The sequence below is a fragment of the Natrix helvetica genome (assembly GCF_964273705.1).
Source record: "Natrix helvetica genome assembly, chromosome: 5".
Taxonomy (NCBI): domain Eukaryota; kingdom Metazoa; phylum Chordata; class Lepidosauria; order Squamata; family Natricidae; genus Natrix; species Natrix helvetica.
This window is the reverse complement of record NC_138551.1, coordinates 142766302-142789211: the sequence shown is the minus strand read 5'-3', so window position 1 is coordinate 142789211 and position 22910 is coordinate 142766302. Positions and strand designations below refer to the sequence as shown.

General features: G+C 52.7%; 1 protein-coding gene across 3 annotated transcripts in view; it reads right to left on the bottom strand.

Annotated features, from left to right (window-relative positions):
• IFFO2 (intermediate filament family orphan 2) overlaps window positions 1-22708 on the bottom strand; it is a 41495-nt gene extending 18787 nt beyond the window's left edge. For all 3 annotated transcript variants that reach the window (XM_081954650.1, XM_081954652.1, XM_081954651.1), the window contains exons 1-2: window positions 21870-22708; window positions 696-756 (exon numbers count right to left, since the gene is read on the bottom strand). In XM_081954650.1, coding sequence (XP_081810776.1) covers window positions 696-756; window positions 21870-22693 — 885 coding nt within the window. In that variant the 5' untranslated portion in view covers window positions 22694-22708. The remainder of the gene's footprint in view (window positions 1-695; window positions 757-21869) is intronic.
• Window positions 22709-22910: the final 202 nt, after the last annotated feature.

The following is a 22910-nucleotide window of genomic DNA, read 5'->3' as shown; positions in this document are numbered from 1 at the left end:
TTTCAGTGAGGAAGAGTAGGGAGGGTCTCCTAACTTGGCGACTGTTAAAAGGTTTAATGGCTGGCTGAGGAATTCTGGGAGTTGAAGTCCACAAGTCTTTAAAAAGTTGCCAATTTTGGAGACCTCTGAAGAAGAGGAATGATTTGCTCTCTGATGCTCCAACGGAGGCATGGCAGACCCATGGGGTTCACTATTCGGGGGGGGGGGGGGGGGGTTGGGGCTCCGTTGATTTTCTCATTCACAGAGTGAACAGTCTTCAGCTCCAGAGATTGGCTCATCCAAACATCCGGTCCGGGGGGGGGGGGGGGCAGTCCTGACGATCAGCTAAAACAGGGGTCGGCAACATGTGTGGCTCTGGAGCACCATGTGGCCCTTCCATCCCTCTGCTGCGGCTCCCTGTCGCCAGTCGGCTCCACCATTGATAGGGCTTTCGGTAGAGGAAAAAGGGACGCTGCGCTAGGCGGAGACTCTATGGTGGGGGACGTGGAGTTCCGGTCAGCAGAGGAAAAAGGACGCCGCACTAGGAGGAGACTCTATGGTGATGGTGGGGGGGGGGGGGACTTCCAGTCGGCTCCAGAATTGAACCGGGGGCTTCCAGTTAGGATCTTTGTGGCTCTTTTGAGTGTTTAAGGTTGCCGACCCCTGACCTAAACCAACATGTTACCCATCCATGCCTCAACGGGGGAAAGCTGTACCTCTTGCAGCGTCTCCACCATCGACTCCAGCCGCATCCGCTTGGCCACTTCCTCTTCCCACCTGAAAGAGAGAAGTAACGAGCAAGATGAGGAGACCTGGCCTTCCGCACTTCCTTCACTGGAGCCTGAACTGAGGAGGGGTTTCTTTGGCAAATACCCCAATGCATCCAACGCTATTTAAGGCTTTCTGGGCGAGTTTCCTTCTTTCTCTCACTCAAAACTCAAACCCATCTTTTGGGGGGGACGGGGAGTGAGAAGGAATGGAAAGTTTCCCTTCCACCTTCGATTGAGGTGCGGACCGTCGCCCCTGCATGTTAGCATATCTCAGGTAAGAAATAAAAAACCCGATGACATGTTCTAATGAAAACAAACTTTCTTATGAAAATAAAATGAAAACAAATCTATCTAATTGTTACATTCTGGCAAGAGCAATTGTCGCCCGCCTTCTTTGGCAGACGAACAGAAGATCAAAATGTCTCTGGAATGTGTGATGCATTAAGAAACGTGTTAAAAAGCATGCACAGTACATCACTTGCTGATAAGGCCTACGACCTGCGCAGTAAATCTTCAGCTTGGCTGAAGATTTACTGCGCAGGTCATAGGCCTTATCAGCAAGTGACAGGGAGCTTGAGCCCCAATTCTGAAATTTGGTTTCAGAGGCAAAGGGGTCCGATTTTCCTTCGTGGATAGGGATACTCGATAGACTTCATGTTCTGCCTTCAAATTAAAACCAAAATGCCAAATGGAGTTTAGTTAAAGCAGGGGTGTCAAACTCAACCCCTGGGGGTCGGATCCAGCCCGTGGGGTGCTTAGTTCTAGCCCATGGGACCACCTTGGAAACAGCAAAAGACTGGCCCACGGGCGGTCCTCCCAAGCGCCATTTTCTCTGGCAGAGGGTTGCAGGACGCTGTCGCAGCCGAAAATAAGAGCTCGGGAGCTCGTTTTCCCTGGCAGAGGTCACTATAGACGCCCACGACAAGAAGCGACGTCAAGCTGGCCATGCCCCCCCCCCCGAGGTCAAACGCAACCCTGATGCGGCCCTCAACGAAACCGAGTACGACACCCTTGGGCTACACAGTCCGTCAACCACTGCTTTCGTTCCATCCAACCACGTCAACCCCAAGACATGTCAGGGGGATTTATTCCAAAACCCCTTCATAGTTTTAAACCCTGCCTAAAAACCATCGCTGGCGGACTTCCCTCAGCCAAGTCTCTGCTCAGGGTTGCCTCAAAGCCTTCGACAGTTTTAGCTGCTTTTGGAATCTAGCTCCACACCAAGGAGAAAGGAAGGACGACGGGGGGCGGCTGGGTTGTTTTGCACGCCCCAAAATCCTTCCCGGCTGCCTCCGAATGTGCTGGTGGAGCTCAAACACCCCCGCCCCACCCCACCGAAGGGTCATTTTGGAAAACAAGCCAGCCGGGTCCATTTTTACCTTTTCTCCCATCCTTAATAAGCATCTGCTGGCTTGAGCAGAATGTGCTCCAGGAAAAAAGTATTTCTAGCTCTGCTCTTCACCGACGTCTGTTTATAGGCCGACTAAAACTACTGGCCTTGCAATTTGTTTTTAGCCCCGGCGATTTGAGACTTCCAAACGTCCAGTGACTCGCTGTGCGTGTGGCCAGACGGGCGGCCATGATGCCTTTTCCAGGCTTCTCCTGCCCTTCGATCCGAAGGAAGCGGCTCAGGGATGGGACAGACCCAGCCGATGCCCAAGTCCGGCCTCCCAAGCTGTCGGTCGTTTGAACCGCATCCCAAGAAGCTGGCAAGGATGCTTGGTAAACCTCACCCGAGGTTTAGTCATTATGGGTCCAGCCCCAGTTAACTCACTGGCTGTCGGAGGGGAAGACGCCACAATCAACCCAGTTCCCTTCGCTTTAAGGATGCCTGCATCCTTGAAGATGGAGGCCTAAAGGGAGGGAGGGGTGTTTCACCATCCACCTTCAGGGGTTATCGATGAGCAGGCCGTCTTATTTATATCTTTCCGACAGAGCCCGGCTGTCTTTGAACAAGAGCCAAACGCTGCATTTCGCTAATGGGAAATCAGGGCTCCCCACCAGGTTACTAAAAAGGAAAAAGAAAAAAGAAAAAGGAAACGTGTCTCTTCACTTCGACTGCTTCTCCCTCGACGATGAATCCCCCCTACGAGCGTGAATGTCCCCCTTTCGCAAAGGCCTCAGCCCTCCTGAGCTTCTCCTTCTCCAACATCCCAAAGTCTTGGAACTGATATCAAGTGGGGGGAAGGGGGGGCAGGAACGCCAGGGCTCCCAGCTCCCCTTTCTCTTAAGTGCCCCCCCCCCCCCCCGGATTGCGGCGCGTTCCAGCAGCCCCATAAGGGATGCTGGGCTTGGCGGCAATCCCGCCCAACGCGGCTCTCAAGATGCCCAAGAGATGCTGAGCCAGCAGCAACCCCACCCCCCCCACCCCCGCTCCCATAGACATCTCCTTCTGCCCAAGCCAAGAAACCGCCAGCCGCAGATCCATTAGCTTCTCCTTGGGGCCGGTTGCATTTTAATTTTATTTCATTTTTTCTCTCCTGCAGGCGGAGGGGTGGTGGGGAGAGAGGCTCCACTTCCCCATCCAAGGCTGAGCAAGGCAGCCCCACCGTTCGCTCCCTTGCGGGGCAGATGACGGGTTCCGGCTAGCCTTGGCTCAGATGTAACTCCCCCTCCCTACACACACATACACATACACATACACACACACACACACACACACAGACCAGCCCCCGGCGGCAGCCAAGCCGGATGTGTGAGCCCAGAGCCAAAGCCGTCCCTGAAGAGCAAACCGTCTGCAAGGAAGCCATTAAAGGGCTGAGTCACGGGCTACCGGGCTTCTCTCGTAGGAAAAAAAAGGCCTCCCTCCAAAACGTTTGAACCCCGGTGTGACCCACGCCCTCTTTCTCTGCCCCCACCCAACCCCACCCTAGGCAGCCACGGAAGAAGAGCCCGGCTCGTTCCCATGCCGCCTTTCTCAGTTGCTGGGAATCGCTGGGCCGGGCCAGAGAGATCCCATCATCAACGCAGCCTCCGGCTGCCTCCTCTGTATGGGCTGGGCGAAGAGAACGCAAGCAGAGGGGAAAAAATATTTCACGAATGAGGCAGGAGAGGAATTTGGCGGAGAGCTCTCTCAGTAAGCCACTCACGCGCCTTGCAATGTGTAATTTGTGGCCCTCAAAAGGACTTTTTGAAAGAGACTTTGAAGATTATATATATATATATATATAGATAAGGAGGCGAGCCTGTGGCTTAGTGGCTAAGACTCCTGCCTAAGATATAATACAGCCCAGGTTCAAATCCCAGTAAGGGTATGGCTAGCTGATGAGAGCTAAATAGCTTGAAATAGATCTATACTAGTCTCCCTTTATTTATTTATCAGTACAAATACAACACAAATATATATATATATATATATATACACACACACAGACACACACATACATACATATATATATACACACATATATGAATGAACGAAGGATAATCTGTGATTTTATATACAATTTAAGGTGGGGACTATGGAAAGGATGCACAAAAGCCAAACCAAACGACATGCAATATATGTCATTGAAGAAGGTTTTATGTTTTACGTCTTGTTTGTCTTTATCTGTCTAAATATAAAAACTTTTACAAAGAAAAAGAAGAAGAAAAGTCTCTTTGAAGAGAGCCCCCAAATTAGGCCGTCTCAACTGGGGTGGAGGGGAGGGGGGTTCCTTCCTCCCTCCCCCCCCACCCCTCAAACCTGGCAACAGGCTTTGTGAATCCCCAGAAATCCCCTGGGGGGGGCAAACATCCTCTTCTAAACGGGAAGGAAAGCCCCACACTTGGTAGAGGCTCTTCTAGAGAAGTGGGGGAGGGGAGGGTGCCCCCACTGGGGCAGAGAGAGGGAGGGGCTGTTTGGCAACAGCCCTTGGCCAACAAGGTGGCTGGCACCCCTCCCTTGGCACGCCCTGGATCCAGCGATTCCCAAAGACACCTCCCCTGCCCAAGAAGGCGGCACACAGCGGGGATCCCTGCCTATACCGGGAAGCCCCCTCCCAACAGGAGACCCTCCCTCCGGGGAAGGGAGGGGAGGTGAGCGGGTTCAAACTCTGGAGGGGGAGAAACGGGAAAGAGGAAGCCGTGTCACACCCAGCTTTGCTCATCGCTTCGGAAGGGAAGCCCCAGCCCTCTTCTGTCACCAGCCCCACCAGCTGAGATGACAAGGAAAGGGAAGCCAGAGCCCCGGGCGCAACGGGGTGGTGTCCCCGCGTCAGTCCGTCACAGACCGGAGACACACGTGGGGCTGACGCCGCTCGTCCGCCTCCGCGGCAATGGGCTTCCGCTTCTTTGCTTGCCCAAGACCTGCCTGTCCCACCTGAGTTTTGCAACCACAGCCTGCCCCGCGTGCTCAAACACGGCGTCGGCTTCCTTCCAATTCCTCGTGGCAACCCCCCCCCGTCCCCCCCGGTAGGTAGCCCCATCCCATCGGTATCCACCCCCACTTTTCGCACAGCCGTTCCTTTATCCAGCACCCCTGGAGTTTAAGGAACATTCAGAGTTGGGGGAAAGGGGGGATTATAGTCTGTTGCCTTTGGAAAGGCAGCATACGCCATGCCTGTAAAAAAGAAAATACGAAGCTGTTTTAAGTATCGAAAATAACGACGATGGTTAGGGCAAAATCAAAACCGTATTCAAAAGAACAGGCCGATCAATGAGCGAAGCGCTTGTTATTCTGCTGCAGAGTACAGGAACGGCTTGGGGGGGGGGAATCAAGCTTCGAGAGAGACCCCCTTCCCCACAGCCAGCCAAATGATACTGAATGGGGGGCAAAACCCACCACACACACAGGTGGGCGCCGGCCAGGAGCTTCGGGAAATAACTGGGATAGGAGAACAGCTGGGTCCGGAGTCCCACCAGAGCGCAAGAATTTAAACAAAACGTTCCATGTTTTTCCACCCAACCCCCCCCCCCATGGCTTTAGATCAGGGGTTCCCAAACACACACACACACATACACACACACCTGGGCTCCATTACTGGGGCTTCAGCTGTTTGTCACCGGGCCACGGAAGTAGTGGGTGAGCACCCGCAGGTACCCACACTTGCGCGAGCAGTGGGCAAGCCCGTGCACCAGTGCTCCTTTCGTGCAAGGGGTGGCTGGGCGTGTCCGCCCCTTGTGCAAACGGAGCTGCGTGAGGCCACTCGTGTGGAACCATCCCCTCTCCCCCTTCTCCCGCCAGGGTCCGCCAAGCCAGAATGGTTGGGGAACTTTGTTTTACATCCTTTAAAGCCTTTGGAGGGTGGCCGGAAGAGAAGAGACCCCTCCCCCCCCCAAGGTGACATGATTCTTCCACAAGTTGATGGGGGCACCTGGGACATCTTCACAACAGGTGAATGAGACAGAGAAGAAAAGAGAGGGGGGGAGGGAGGGGAGGAAAGAAAGTTGAGAGAGGGAGAAAGTGGGAGAAAACAGAAAAAGAGAGAGGGAGGGAGAGAGAGAAAGAGGGGGGAGGGAGAGAGAGGGAGGAAGGGAGAGGACGAGAGGAAGGGAGAGAAAGAGTGAGGGAGGGAGAGAAGAGAGGGGGGAGAAAAAGAAAGAGGGAGGGAGGGAGAGAAAGAGAGCGAGGGAGGGAGAGAAAGAGCGAGGGAGGGAGGAGAGGTGGAGAAAAAGAAAGAGAGAGAGGGAGGGAGAGAAAGAGAGGGAGAGGAGAGAGAGGTGGAGAAAAAGAAAGAGAGAGGGAGGGAGGGAGAGAAAGAGAGGGAGAGGAGAGAGGGGGAGAAAAAGAGAGAGGGAGGGAGAGAGAGAAAGAGGGGGGAGGGAGAGAGAGGGAGGAAGGGAGAGAACGAGCGAGGGAGAGGAGGGAGAAAAAGAGAAGAGAGGGAGGGATGGAGAGAAAGAGAGGGAGAGAAAGAGCGAGGGAGGGAGGGAGGGAGAGGAGAGGGGGAGAAAAAGAAAGAGGGAGGGAGAGAAAGAGAGGGGGAGGGAGAGAGAGGGAGGGAGAGAAAGAGGGAGGGAGTGAGAGAGGAGGGAGAAAGAGAGGGAGGGAGGGAGGGAGGCAGAGAAAGAGAGGAGGAGGGAGTGAGAGGGGGGAGAGAAAGAAAGAGAGGGAGGGGGGAAAGAGAGAAAGAGGGAGGGAGAGACTCTAACTTGTTGAAGAGGCGAAAGCATGTTGCTCTACCACATCCATGCCAATCAAACGGGCACAAGGCTGGGCAAGTCTCACAATCAACCCCTGAGGTTGAAGAGGAGGAGGAGGAGGAGGAAGAGGAGGAGGAGGAGGAGGAGGAGGAGGAGGGAGATGTAAACAAATAACCCTCCTACAGCCCAAGATCCATGTTCCTACAGCACCGGGCCTTCTCTCCTTCAAGACCCCCGAGGCCTGTGGGCAGAATGAGTGAGTCCTTCTCCTCCCTGCTTTGCTGGAGAGAAGAACGTGGCTGGTTGGATGAAGGACCAGCCTTGCCCAGACGCTGCACCTCGAGAAAACCCACCAGCCACGCTTTCACCCCCTTCCCCAGGGAAACCGTGGCGCTGCAGGGGGTTCAACCGTGTGGCCGTGGCAGTGCCCTTTGCGTCCCGTGCCTGGGCCAGCGGAAGAGCTGCCCGTTTGCCGCCTCTTCTTGCAGCTGAGCTTACAAACCGGGCCAGGCCCTTCAGCCCCCCCCCCCCCCCCCCAGCTCAGGGCTCTGATTAAGAGAGAAAATTAAATGGTTCCTGAAGAGCTCCGTGCAAAATGCTTTAATCTTAATGGGAACAGCCGATCTATTAAATCCTGGCTCGTGCGCCAACGCCTCCCCGGGCGAAGCAATCCGGAGCTTGGCCAGTAGAAACCGTCCATGGGCACCATTCCCCCTCTTTGCTCAAACGGAGCTTCCGGATGGGGTCTTTCCCAATCCGGGGGGGGGGGGGGGCTTGTTTGCAGCCACCTCTACATTTCTGGAAGGTGGGCATGCCTTACGTCTTGGCAGTGTGCGTTCCCCCCGCAGCCTTGGGGAGAGAAGTCACGGCGTCTTGGGGTAGCAAACCCAGCCAGTGCCACGGCATTACCAGGCTGGTGTGTGGGCTTTCCATTCTGTTGGGTGAGCTGCTGATCTATTGTGGCCCGATGGCCTCCGAAGGGGAAAGGTAGACGTTGCCAGGAGATCTCAGGGCTGTGGAATGGGCAGGTCAGAAAGCAGCAGCTCCCAGCCGGGGAGCATTGAGCCTGGCAGGCGGGGGGGGGGGGGGGGGGCTCTGTCTTGGCCCCAGACTTAATGGCAATCACACCTCCGCGCTTAGCTCAAAGAAACCCAAGAGGAATGTGCGGGCCGTGGCTTTGGCTGCTCGCCCCACGGACGGGCGGCCTTTAATGTGAGCGCTGGGACAGGACTGGAAGGAGAGAGACAGGGAGAGAGAGAAAGAAGAGAAAGAGGGACGGAAGGAGGGAGACAGAAGAGAGAAGGAAGAGGGGGAGAGAGAGACACAGAGAGAGAAAGAAGAGAGGGAGGAAGGGAGAAAGGGAGGGGGAGAGAGACAGAGAGGGGGAGAGAGAGAGGTAGAAGAGAGTGAGGGAGGGAGGGAGAAAGAGAAAAAGATGAGAGAGGAGGGAGAGAGACACAGAGAGAGAAAGGAGAGGGAGGGAGAAAGGAAAGGGGAGAGAGACACAGAGAGAGGGGGGAGAGAGGGAGAAGAGAGGGAGGGAGGGAGAAAGAGAGGTGGGAGAGAGAGACAGAGAGAGAAAGGAGAGGGAGGGATAAAGGGAGGGGGGAGAGACAGAGAGGGGGAGAGAGAGGAAGAAGAGAGGGAGGGAGGGAGAAAGAGAGGGGGGAGAGAGAGACAGAGAGGGGAGAGAGAGAGGGAGGGAGAGGAAGGGAGAAAGAAGAAAGAGGGGAGACAGAGAGAGAGAGAAGAGAGAGAGGGAGGGAGAAAGGGAGGGGGAGAGAGACAGAGAGAGGGGGAGAGAGAGGAAGAAGAGAGGGAGGGAGGGAGAAAGAGAGGGGGGAGAGAGAGACAGAGAGAGAGAAAGGAGAGAGGGAGGGAGAAAGGAGGGGAGACAGAGAAAGAAGGGAGAGGGAGGGAGAAAGAGAGGGGGAAGAGACAGAGAGGGGGGAGAGAGGGGAGAGAGACAGAGAGAGAGGGAGAAAGGAGAAAGAAGAGAGAGAGGGGGAGAAAGAAGAGAGGGGGGAGAGACAAAGAAGAGGGAAGGAGGGAGAAAGAGAGGGGGGAGAGAGAGGGAGAGAGAAGGAGGGAGAAAGAGAGAGAGCGGGAGAGAGAGACACAGAGAGAGAGACCGAAGGGAGGGAGGGAGGGAGGCAGGGAGGGAGAGAAGAGTGTGTGTGTGTTTGCTGACAGTGGAGAAAGATGCTGGTCCCCTTGAGGCAGCTTCTCTCGTGCCTCGGGGACCCATTTGTTTGATGGGGATCTGCTTGGAATCTGGATCCTCCAGGCTCCCTGCGAACGGCCCAGCACCAGGCCCATCTGAGAGGCATAAGGAAAGGCCCAGCCAAGATGACGCGGCCTCTACGCTTGGCCAAGAGGCGAGAGAGCTGGCTGAGATTCATGAAGGAGAGGGGGTTCCTCTGGTTGAAGAAGCACCCCCCCCCCAGCCTTCGACAAAGCACGGAGCTCCCGATTCAGCCAAAATCGGAAGCCACCCATTGCTCTCCAAGCAGATGCTTGCCTCATGGAAGGATTCAAAGCCACATCCGGCCACCCGGAGTGGCTCCTGGCGTAAATGCCACAACTGGAGAGCCAGCAAGCATAAATCAGCTCCAGATGGATCCCCCCCCCAAAAAAAAATCCGACTGGGAAAAAGCGCGGGGAGGTTCATTACATCCAATTTCAATTAGGTCGTCGTGCGGGGAACTCCCTCTTTTTACCTTCTTAAATTGTCCATCAAGACAAGTCTTCCGGCACCCAGCACCGTGGTTGGGTGGTTTAGAAGTGCCAAGAACGAGATGGGCTGTTTTATTTTTTAGTCCTTCTGGTTGTTTTTTTTAAAATAAAAAAAAGGGCATTCCTTTGTTATGCTCTTCCCAAAGTGGTTTTCCCCAAAACCGCTTAGATACGAAAACCCAACGCAGCAGTTAAAATACAAACGGAAAGAACGACAAGCCCATTTTCAGGGAAGAATAGGTTTTTGCATCCCGTCGGCTGGCAGGCAGGCCTCAAGGACCTCTGGGCTGAGGTGGTTGTTGTTCGTTGCGACCCTCAAGATTCCCAGGAGCAGCGATGACCCAACAAGGAACACCACAACCCAGTTTCCTCCCCTAACCCCCAATCCTTTTACACCTATTTCTAAGGGAAAGGGTTAAGGCATGGGGCTGTGCCAGATTTCCTCCGTTGCCCCTTTGGCAAACTCCGATCCGGAGCGATAGGCAGCCGCCCATGCAGAACCGGTTCAGTCTTTGCGACGAGCTCTCCCTTTCGCAGCCTAATTGTGCAGCCGTCGTCGTGTATGTATATGTATTTGTGTTACGACCCCTGGTATGCCCAGGTTCAAATCCCAGTAAGGGTATGGCTAGCTGATGAGAGCTAAATAGCTTGAAATAGATCTATACTAGTCTCCCTTTATTTATTTATCAGCACAAATACAACATACACACACACACACACACACACACACACACACACACACACATATATATATATATGTTGTATTTGCACTGATAAATAAATAAAGGGAGACTAGTATAGATCTATTTCGAGCTAATTAGCTCTCATCAGCTAGCCATACCCTTACTGGGATTTGAACCTGTATTTGTGTTACAACCCCTGGTATGCCCAAATTATTTATTTATCAGCACAAATACAACACACACACACACACACACACACACACACACACACATATTTAAAAACCCTCCCCAAATATCCCCCAGCGAAGGGAATGTTAACCGCTTTCTCGTATGATCTGAGTCCTCCTGGAAAAACAATTAGCAGCAAAGCTTATGAAACATCTGTGGCAAAAAAAAAGGCATTCTTTGCTTTCTCTAGCGCTGTCGTTATTATAACTGGAGGTAAAAAACCAGAGTTTTTCAAGGCTTCCTTTTGAAAGCGGTAATTATTCTGGCAATCTGAGGAGCAGAGGATTAGCTTGCTGAAAAGAGCTCCAGGGTGCAAGATAATTAAATACAGAACTCATGTTTCAGAGGTTTTTTTTTCCTTCTTCTTCTTCTTCGTCTTCTCGCCTAAGCAATATCTATCGCGCCACATTGTAAGCTACCTGTCAGACTAGCTGCATTACATTAATACGCGGCTGAATTTTAAGCGAGATTTCCGCACGGGGAAAGAAAAGCGGGCTGTGGAGAAGGTTGGGCAGGCTGCCACGCGGGGATCTTAAGTAGCAAAGGGGGAAAAAAGAGGGCGCAGGGCAGGCCTCTCTCAGTGCTGCCATCTGGGCATTCGGTCAGGCAAATCGAGATCAAGAGTGACAACAATCTAGCTGGTTTCTCAACTTAATGTGTAACCCTAAACCTTTTTGACAGCGAGTGCTGGGACGCAACCTGGAAGGGGAGCTGCCCAGGTGCCAGAAAATGAACTTCCAGTTTCCAGAAATTAGTCTTCCAGGTCTACCGGTGCCCACGCATGCGCGGCATTCAGCTCACGGCGGAAAATGGAAGACCAGCTCCTCCAGTCAAACAATTGGTCCATCGCTGGGAGAAAGTGGCAAGAAGGTGACAAGCAACAGGGAGAAAGCAGAACTATTTAACTCATGTTTTGCATCTGTCTTTACGCAAAGGGATAAAACAGTCCAACCTATCAAAAGCAGCACCGCAAAAATCAGATTGGGAACACAAGTTGAAATAGGGAAGAAAATGGTAAGTGAGCACCTGTCTACCCTAGAGGAGTTCAAATCACCAGGACCGGATGGATGACACCCCAGGGTTCTGAAGGAACTGGCAGACGAGATCTCAGAACCACTGAACTATATTTTTCAGAGATCCTGGAGCACTGGGGAACTGCCAGAGGACTGGAAAAGAGCTGATGTGGTTCCCATCTTCAAAAAAGGGGAAAAAACAGATCCAGGAAACTACAGACCTATCAGCCTGACCTCAATACCAGGGAAGATTCTGGAAAAGATAATCAAGCAACAAATTAGCGAACACCTAGAAGCAAACAAAGTAATAGCCAAAAGCCAACATGGGTTTGTCAAAAACAGATCATGCCAGACTAATCTTATTGCATTCTTTGACAAAGTGACAAAATTAATGGACCAGAGGAATGCCGTCGATATAGTTTACTTGGACTTCAGTAAGGCTTTTGATAAGGTAAACCATAACCTACTCCTAGATAAAGTAGAAGAATGTGGGTTAGACAGCATCACCACCAGATGGATTCGTAACAGCTGACCAACCGCACTCAAGGTGTAGTCCTCAATGGAACTGCATCTACATAGAGGGAAGTATGCAGTGGAGTATCCCAAAGGTCTGTTTTAGGCCCAGTAGTCTTCAATATCTTCATCAATGATTTGGATGAGGGAATAAATGGGGAACTCATCAAATTTGCAGATGACACCAAGCTGGCAGGAATAGCCAACACTCCAGAAGACAGGCTTAAGATACAGAAGGATCTTGACAAACTTGAACGTTGGGCATTATCTAATAAAATGAAATTCAATGGTGAAAAGAGTAAGGTTCTACATTTAGGCAAGAAAAACGAAATGCACAGGTACAGTATAGGTGTTACCTTGCTCAACAGTAGTAACTGTGAAAGGGATCTTGGAGTCCTAGTGGACAACCATTTAAATAGGAGCCAGCCGTGTGCAGCAGCTGCCAAAAAAGCCAACACAGTTCTAGGCTGCATCAACAGAGGGATAGAATCAAGATCACGTGAAGGGTTAATACCACTTTATAATGCCTTGGTAAGGCCACACTTGAAATACGGCACTCAGTTTTGGTCGCCACGATGTAAAAAAGATGTGGAGACTCTAGAAAGAGTGCAGAGAAGAGCAACAAAGATGATTAGGGGACTGGAGGCTAAAACATATGAAGAACGGTTGCAGGAACTGGGTATGTCTAGTTTAATGAAAAGAAGGACTAGGGGAGACATAATAGCAGTCTTCCAATATCTCAGGGGTTGCCACAAAGAAGAGGGAGTCAAACTATTCTCCAAGGCACCTGAGGGTAGAACAAGAAGCAATGGGTGGAAACTAATCAAAGAGAGAAGCAATTTAGAACTGAAGAGAAACTTCCTGACAGTTAGAACAATTAATCAGTGGAACAATTTGCCTCCAGAAGTTGTGAATGCCCCAACACTGGAAGTCTTTAAGAAGATGTTGGATAGCCATTTGTCTGGAACGGTATAGGGTTTCCTGCCTAGGCAGGGGGTTGGACTAGAAGACCTCCAAGGTCCCTTCCAACTTTGCTATTGTATTGTATTGTTTCTGGCAGTTGATCGTCACGCGCACATGCACACCAGAAACCCAGAAAAGGAACAGGCGACGCTGTGTGTGCCAGGTGACACGGCTCCCCGTGCCACGTCGGGCACACGTGCCATCGTTTCACCATCACGGCCCTAAGCGGAATGAGCATCACTGCAAAATTCAGACCAGGGCCAAACCAGAGTGGCAGAAAAACCCCTCTGGCACTTTGCTGCTTCCCCACGAGAGCAAGTGGGCCGGTTTCCATGCCTTGGATGTCCCAAGCAGGGCAGTAGCCCCACAGGTCTCCCTCTCCCCTATTGGTCCTACCCCAGTCCTCCTCCAGCACCAGTCCTCTTCTCACACGCAATGACCGCCCGGCCACACACCTGGCATAAAATTGCAAACAGGGGAACCGCTCACAAGAACCCCCCCAAAGGATCGTGGCTGGCTTGCCCAGCAAGCATGGGGGTCGCTTCTGCTGAACCCCAAGGAGCAGTTAAAGGCTGGGGAAACACCCGGGATACTCCCTATTGACACGCAAAGGTTCAACGGCTGGAAACAAGGCCGGCTGTCCTCATTGCCTTGACTTTGGGGTGACGTTCGCCCGCAAGCTGCCAGGCTGAGCTGCATCCCCGCATCCTCCTCCAACCAGCCAGGAGAGAGAGAGAGAACTCTGCCACCCAGAGCCACCTGCCACGTGAAATGGTGCCTTGCTAACTCAGGGCAGAACACCTGCCTCCTCCTCCGAGAGAAAGATGGCTAAAGGGAGGGTGGCTGGTTGAACATCACACCCTAACCAGTTTTGCTGGTCTAATAAGTCGAGGCTTCTGAAGCCCGACCTGCTTTCCAGATTTTTAAGGGAAAGCAGCGACGCTGCAACGAATGCTTAAAGCGATCCTGGGCAGAGCGTGGGCGTACGTGTTTGGCCTCTCCTAAGGGCAAGAGAAGTTGGACAGGAGGGAACTGGTCACCCTGCCAGAAGGCCAGAGAAGGAATAATGGATGGAAAGTGATCAAGGAGAGATTCAACCTGGAGATAAGGAGAAACTTACAGGGAGAACAATTAACTGATGGGAGAGAAGTTGCCTTCGGAAGTTGTGGGACATCACTGGAGGCTTTTAAGAAGAGACTGGACTGCTATCTATCAGAAATAGTGTAAGGTTTCCTGCTTGGGCGGGGTGGGTGGGTGGGTTAGATGACCTACAAGGTCCTTTCCAACTTTGTTAACTTTAAATCTGTAAAGAGGATCTGAATGCCAGAACTGACGGGCATACAGGTTTTTCTAAGAAATTAACGCAGCTGAGAATTTTTCCACTTGCATTCTGGTTTGGACAGGAGCTGGCTCAAGTGGCAGGCTCTGAGCTGCTATGGATGGGCAAAGGTTTGCTACGTGAGTGCCAACTACCCTTTGGGACATGGGCACGCAGAACAAGCCGCTGCTGACTGAGCTTCGCGCGATATGGCAACCGGATTTCTTGACAAACAAGCCAGGCATCATCCTCTCTTCTTTCTCCCTCCCTCTCTCTCTCTGTCTCTCTCTCTCTCCAGGAGTGCGATTCCCACATGTTTTAACTAGGAAAAAAATAATAATCAAGATGGCATTGTGACAAAAAGATCCAAGACAGACATTTGCCAGTTATCAGCCCTCACTCAGGATCCAAAAGAACCGAGCAATGCAGGCGAAACAACAGCAGTGGTGACCTGGGAAAGATTTCCTTTTTAAAAATAAATTCTAGCCTGGCCTTCCCATTCACAACAACTCTGCCCCACAAATCTCAATGAAAAGTTTCAAAAGGCCCATTGAACCAGCTGGGGACAACCATCCTCTTTCCCTAAGCACGCTTGGCCCACTCCCCACAGACGGAGGACAAGGCAGGGGAAACGTTCCTCTCGCTGCCGAATGCCTTAGGACTAAATCGACCGCTTGGGAGTATTAAAAACACAGGAATCATGCTGGCAGCTCGGTCTGAAACCCCAAGGAAGGGCAGCGGCCAAGTGCTGCATCAGCTCCTGCTTCCTTGAGCCACAGACGACCCAGCGTTTTGGGGCCGCGGTCTCCGACCGCTTCGGCCTATGATTACGCACCATAAAGAGCCAGAAATATCTTCTCTCCAGCTTCTCTTTGCCCTGTAATCTACTGACACAATCGGAGCAACGGCTGCTTGGCTGGCTGCTCTCCCTTCAAAACAAAACAAGCGCTCCCTTCGAGGATCATGGTCAAAACATACACGTCACGCATGGAGGGGAACGGGGCTTCCAATTCACTGATCAGTTCATTCCCTTCCAAGCCAGTGGAACAAGGGCTTGTCTCCAGACGTTATGGGTGCCCCATCGCTGGAGGCTTTCAAGGAAAGAAGTGAAATAGCACAGCGATGGCGAACCTTTTTGGGCTGCGTGCCATAAGTGGGGGGAGCGCGGGGGGGGCGTGTGCGGGCGTGCCGCACCCATAATGCAATGTGCGACACACACCCCAGTGCGCACGCGTGCACTACAGGCGCGACGCTCCCCCCCCATTTTTTGCATGCTTTTTTTCACCCTCCCCAGGCTCCAGAGGCTTTATAGGAGCCTGGGGAAGGCGAAAACAGCCTCCCCCGCCCCCCTCCAGAAGCCCTCCAAAGGCTTCAGGGACCTTCAGGAGACTTCCCTGAAGCCTCCGGAGCAGTCAAAACGAACCTCTGAGCAAACCGGAAGTCCGTTCCCGAACTTCCGGTTTGCCCGTAGGGCTGGTTTTTTGCACTCCGGAGGCTTCAGGGAAGCTCATGAAGCCTCCGGAAGGCCTTCAGGGAGGGCAGGGGAGGCTGTTTTCGCCCTCCCCGGGCTCCTATAAAGCCTCTGGAGCCTGGGGAGGGCGAAAAATGGCTTTAAAAAAGGGTGAACTCGCGCCTCGCGTGCCCTGACAAATGGCTCCACGTGCCACCTGTGGCACGCGTGCCTTAGGTTTGCCATCACTGATATAGCATCATATGATCCCGTGTTGCGACCTTCTGACGAGCAAAGTCAATAGGTAGGAAAGCCACCTTGTTGCTAATTTAACACCCCCGGTGATTCGCCTAACAGAGGTGGCCAGAAAAGTTGTAAAATGGGGCAAAACCTCACTGAACAAGATACATTTCGGGCTCAGTTGCGGCCGTAAGTCGAGGACTACCTGTATGCTGCTTCCTTCCTTCGTCAAACAAAGCCCTTTGGGGGAGGAGGCCTGCAGCAACGTAGGCTGGGCTTCCCCAGCCTCATCATCTCCCCAAATGTTCAAGCGATAAGAGCCAAGAGCCAGGTGACCTGGGAATGACGACCTTTGAAGGTTGGGGCCTTAAGAGAGGGGTCTACCTTATTTCTCTCCCCACCCAAGAAATGCTCAACCGGCAAGACCAAGGAAGCAAACTTCCTCCTGCTGGGCACCTCCTGGGCGTTCCGGAAAGCCAGCAGCCCGTGGGTAGGTCGAGGGGCCAGAGCTCAGCCTGCCCTGCCAAGTCCACTGCCCTGGCGTGCTGCTTTGGGGAGTTTTATGGCAGGGCTTTGGTCTTATCTACCTGGCTGCTCCGGCTTGCAATCTTTCCCGCATCCTTTTGCGGAAGCTTGGCAAACACCTCCGAGCTTATCTACAATCACCATTCCCCTTCTTAGCAATTGTTTTCCTCCTGTTGATTACAGCCTCCCTGGAGATAAGCCCAGGAAGATGGCATCTTCTGGGAAAAGGCCGAAGCCAGCCGGGAGCAGCCTGGGAGACGCGTTTCTGACTCACACGTTGTATGGAAAAGCAGGCGAGCAACAGCTCTCTTTGTCAGAGGGTTTGAGTTTGAGTTTTATTAAATTTATATACCGTCCCCCTCTCCCCGCAGGGACTCGGGGCGGTGTACAGACAGTACATATAAAACAACAAAGCAGGAACAACAAAACATTAGACATCCAACATAAACATACGGTCTGTATAATGCCCGAACTCATTTCTAGTTAAAAACGGTCTAAAAAATTAAAACCCCAACATTTACAATACTAAAAAGCCATCCAGGAAGGTCAGTAATAGATTGTACTTGTAATTACAATTAGGCCAGGCCGGCTAGTCGGAACAGGTGGGTCTTGAGTTTCTTACGGAAGGAGCGGAGATCAACAGTAGTTCTAATATCAGGGGGGAGTTCGTTCCAGAAGGAAGGAACTCTCTTCTAAGCTTCATTCTTTAAACGGATCAGCCCCGATATTGAAGGCTCCGCGGGAGAAATCTGCTCCCTCGTGCAAAACTGTAGGATTAGCTTTCGCAGGAAAATAAGAAGTGCACAGAAGTTTTAAAAAGTAGGAATTAGTCGAGGGCTATCCCTGGAGCATTCATTCATTCATTCATTCATTCATTCATTCAATCAAGTCAAGTCTTTTATTCTTCTCAAAGATCAGAACACCCCTGGAGCTGAATCAAGGCGTAATCAGGAAATGATTCATCACCGGAAGTGCTTTTTTTTTTGGGCAACTTAGGCTCCGTTCTATTGGGGCAAGTCCCTTGTCATGACTTTGATAAGGCTTGATAAGACTTGCGATGAAACAAAGCTCATGCAGAAGGAGAACAAGGCAAGAAAAACCGCCAGGCGGAGGTCCGTGACTTGCCCTTTTTTAGTTATTTCAAAGAAATCCACTACGTTATTGCCTTGAGTTCAGAACGGACAATTTATTGTCTTTTGACAATACTGGCCCCAGTGTACTTCCCTATTTTCAAACGTGGATGAAAAGCTGATTCATTTTAATTCAGTATAAGCAACATCATCAAACAACTTTTTCCGCCAGCAGTATTTTTTCTCCCAAAAACGTTTTCATACTGCTTTCATTTTACAAGGCGAGATAAGTCAAATCTGGGGGGGGAGGGGGGGTTTACAACCAGTATTTAATTCTTAAATATACATACTGCCTAATACGCACCAGATTGCATTCTAAATGCAATGCAGACACCCCAAAAGAGAAACCATCTAGTTAGTACCTCCTTCCGGATACAGGTCAGGAAATTCTAACTTTGCTGAAATTTCTTCCCGTATCGAAAATGATTTATTTTTATTGGTCTCTGCTGGTGTAACATTTGAATCTTGTTACACTGATATTTTAGCTTAAAAGTGGATTCAGACATTCTTCAGGGATGGCTTTTAAGGACATTTTTATTAAGATCTTTATCGAGGGAAAACAATGGCTTGTTAGTTTTGTCATGCTTTTCCATTCGGCAGCCAATAGCCTTCCCCTCTCTCCAGCTGCACCAAATTTGGAACAGGCCCTGCTTCAACTGGACTTTATTAATCTGCCAAAATCAAAGCACAACCTGGGGAAAAGCAATTATTTCCAGCTCAGTGGTTATTAACAAGTTAGTTCCTCAACACTGTGGCAAGGAACGCCCCGGCTGCTTGATAAACACTCCACCAATTAAGAGAATTTGGGAATCATAACACATTAAGTCACTCCCTGGCTGGAGATAAAAGCTCCCAAGGGGACGGTGCCGCACTAGCTTTTAGAAAGAACTTTTAAAAGCCAGAAACTTCCTCAACAATGAGAAATTGGAAAGTTGAAACTAACAAAGAGACTAGAACTGCCTAAAACAAATTGCACCCTGAGCATTTCTTATGAGATTTATCCAGCACCTCAAAATGGGAAGATCCAAATGCAGGTTGCTGCCCTTGCTACGTGGGTGCACATATTTGGATCAAAAGCGGTCACAGAAAAGAGAAATCTGATCGAGAGTTCATTTCTATGAATTTCGCCAAAGTGGCGAAAAACGGAACGGGTGGTTGAATGAGAGGCTTGACTGGAGATGAGCACTCAAAGAGTTCTGGGTTTCAATAATTTCATCCTTCAAAATTGATGGTGGGAGGAGGAGGAGGAAGAGGAGGAGGAAGAGAAGGCCTTTGCAGTCAAAGGCTCAGGGTAGCCATCACATAGCCCCTTCATGTTAAGCTGGTCCTTGCTGCTGACATTCTCTCAAAGAAAGATGCTAGGAGTTGCCACTTGGGCAATGATCTTACACCACAAGTAACAGATGGTGGGAGGGAGGTCTTTTGTCTGGAGAACCCCCTCCTCCTAGGCTCAGCAGTGCCTTGGGCACAGAGGGGCTAACATGAGGAGGGGGTTCAGGACCCTGCAGGCAGGGCTACACCGGAGATGCCTATGGAGACAGGGATGGGGGTTCACCCAAGTCTCAACAAATGCAGCCTAATGTACTCCAGATTTAAAAAACGAGGCTGGGAAAAGATCAACCAGTATCACTGTGTGGTTATGGTGGAACAGAAATAGGGGGGGGGGGGGGTCCAGACTGAGAAAGCGAGTCTGGAGAAGGGGGGGAAAAGACCCCTCAAGAAATCAGGCTTGGCACTGGCCGAGGGAGGAAAAGCTCACAGCCCCCGGGGGTCCCAGGATATCATTCAGCAATGTAGAAGCTGCTCCTGTAAGTTCACCTGAATGAGAAGATTTGGCTACAGGTACATAGAAAGCCCCCGCCCTCCCCAAACACCCCCCCATGTTTGGTGCAGACCAGGCCCCGGGTCTTAACCCTCACAATGACAACCCGCTGATTAGGAAAAGCGAGAAGCCGAGTGAGTAAGAGGAAAACAAACAGTTCTTTGGATGTGTGAGAAAGGCCAGCCGGGAAGTCATGCAAGCCTCCCACTCCAGACGTTATTATTTATAGAATCCCCCCCCCTTTTTTTTTGTTTTTAAGAGGAGAATTACACATTCCAGCCTGACACAAAGCAGGATAGGAAACATGGCCAGGTTTCAAAGGCTGGGATGCGGGGGGGGGGGGAGTTAGGAAACGTCCCCCTCCTACTCAGGCGGCCGGCGGAAGCCTTACTTTCAACAAAGGCTGACTCCCAACGTCAGTGAGTGAGAACGGGAGAGAGGTAGTGGGGGGGGGGGGGTGTTGTCTTCCTACAGGCAAAAGGCTGCTTTGCACAAGTGTGCGTCGGAGAGCGAAAAGGAGGGTGCAGCCGTGCTTCCCCCCCCCTCTGTGCAAAAGGATGGGCAAGGAGAGCGGCCTGCCCCTGAGGCCGGCCTGGCATGGATGCCACCTTCCCCCTGCAGCGCTGCCCGTCCAAATACTGCACCACTGAGCTCAGAGGCCAAAAAGCAGGACTGACTAAGAGAAATGAAGAGAGGAGGTCGGAAGCAGCGGAATGGCCCAAGCGGGAAACCAGATGTCTCTGGAATGCCTGGCTTTATCCTCCAGCCCTTTGCAGCTGCAAACTCAGCAGGGTCGGGTTTTTTTTTTGGGGGGGGGGGGAAGCAGGTCCTTCTCCCCTCCCCCCAGGCATGCAGGAAGATGGGGGGGGGGGGATCCCCATTAATTCAGCTCTCTCTCGTTTACTGGGCCGTTTCCCCAGCTCCTCCAATTCTCACTGCAGTACCTCTGGCTAATGGGGGGGGGGGGCTCCCACAAAAACCCTCTCTTTCAGCCCCCTCCATCGCCTTCCTTCTCTCTTCCCAGCCCCTCTTTTGGAGGGCTGCAAGGGGTTCTCACCCCCTTAAACTATCTTCCTCCTGCCTAGAGTCCAGTCCTGTGTGTGTCGTTTCTCTCCCCCCCCCCTCAAGCCACCTTTGGGCCTGGTGCTGCAGGGAGGGGTCCCTGCAAGCCCTTTTTTTTTCTTCCTGGAAGCCCCTCTCCTGCCCCCTCAGACCCTCATTTGGATTGGAAGTAATCCTCAGCCTTCCCTCCTTCCCCAGAGAAGCAAGAAGCCCCCTCCCATTACCCATCCAGCCTCCCTCCCCTCCTCCTCCTCCTCCTGGGCCTGGGAAGAAGCAGGCAAATGTTCCTGCCAGGCCTCGCCCACTCCCCATTATCTTATCCGGGGAGAAGCCAAGGCCACCAAGGGCAAGGCTCCCAGCCTTAAGCCCCTCAAGCATTCGGGGACCTCCACCCATCCCAAAGTCCAGGGACTGCTGCTTTCTGTTGGAGGGGGGGGCAGCCCTGTCCTTGCCGCTTGCCCAGCAACCGCAACGCCCCCCCCCCCCGTCCTGCTATCTCATCCTCCCCCCACAAAAAAAAAAAAACATCAAGCCCCCCACCCCACCCCCTTGAACTCTCAGGGACTTGCAGGGAGGGCTCTCTCGCATCTAGCAGGGTTTATGGGACCCCTTCCACAACTTTTGCCTGGTTCCTCGGCTCCTTTCCTTCCTAACCTCCAGCAACAGGAAAGGAGGCCAAGCAGCGATCCCCGATTCTGGGGACTCTCTCCCTATTACAGCCAGGGATGGCTGATTCAGAGAAACACACCTCTCTCAGCTCTTGCCACCTAGGAAAGGAGGGGAAAGCTCCCTTTCCTTCCCCCTTCCCACCCAGGAAAGGAGGCCAAGCAGCGATCCTTGATCCCTAGAACTTGCTACCTAGCACAGCCCAGGGGACTCACCCCCCCATCTCTTGCCATACAGGAAAGGGGAGGCTCTTCCCCCAGTCCCACCCCACAATTCAGGGCAGGAAAGGAGGCCAAGCAGCAATCTCTGACCTTATAGACCCCGACGGGGCTCTCTTCCTTCCCTCTTCTCCCTCCCAGGGTAGGAAAGAAGACCAAGCAGCGATCCCTATTGGGAAAGGGACCACCACCCCAGTTCCATAGATGTAAGCTCCCCCCCCCAAGAGGGAAAGGAGGCCAAGCAGCAATCCCTATTGAGGAACTATCAATACGTGAGCTTCCTCCCCCCCCCCCAAGAGGAAAAGGAGGCCAAGCAGCGATCCCTGGGGGGAGGGGACCACCACCCCCAGTTCCATAGATGTAAGCTTCCCCCCTCCCCCTCGCCAGAGCGGGAAAAGGAGGCCACGCGGCGATTCCTATCAGGTGACTAACAGTACGTGAACTCACCCCCTCCCCCAAGAGGAAAAGGAGGCCACGCAGCGACCCTCACCTGCCCTTGTAGTCGTCCCTCTCCCGCTTGACTTTAGCCAGGACGTTGTAGAGGGCGCGGATCTCGGGCGTGATGGTGTCGATCTGGACGCCCACGCCGTCCGGGTGGACCCAAGAGACGCCGGGCCCCTGCAGGGTCTCCAGGCCGCCTCCGCCCGTCCGCCGCACCTGCGTGTAGCTCCAGATGGTGCCGGGCAGGCGGCCGTAGGAGGAAGCCGAGGAGGAGGAGGAGGAGGATGAAAATGAAGAAGCCGAAGGAGCAGCAGCAGGAGGACCCGAGGAGGAGGAGGGGGCGAGGGAGGAAGGCCCGAGGGGCGGCTCCGGATCGGTCTGCACGGCCTGGTGCCGGGGGAAGCGGCGGTAGCGGAGGCGGCGCTCCCGCTCGCCCACCTGAGCGGCCTGCAGCTGTTTCTCCAGCAGGCGGTTGCGGCGCTCCAGCTCGTGCACCTTCGCCAGGAAGCAGCGGAAGCGCACGTTCAGCCCCTTCAGCAGGTGCAGGTGCGAGCCCAGCTCGCTCCGCAGCGCCGAGGCCGCCGCCGGTGGAGGCTCCTCCAGGGACGCCAGGTCGCCCAGCATCATCTTCTCGGTCGCCTCAGCCGCCGCCTCCTCAGCGAGCCGAGTGCGCGCGCAGCCTCCGCAGAGCTCGCGCGCCTGCAGGCGAATGAGGCGCACCCGCGCAGGACGGCCAGACGCGGCTTCGAAAGGGGCGGGGTTTGACACGCCCCGCTCCGCCCCGCGCGCCCAACCGCCCTCGGGGCCACGCCCCCGCACGTGCGCCGAGGGGCAGCGCGCAGGCTCGAGCCGGCAGGACCGGTCCACCTCCATCTGGACGCGGGGGACGACGACGACAAAAAGAGATCGCTCGGTCGAGTTTATTTCTTTCTCTCCCTTGTAACTTTTGTCTTATTTCATTTCATTTCATTGTTTCATTTCATTTTTTAATTATTTTATTTAATTATTTTATATTTTATTTTGACATTATATTTCATTTCATTTTTTCATTTTTTTTATTTTATTATAATTTTTTAAATTATTATTTTTA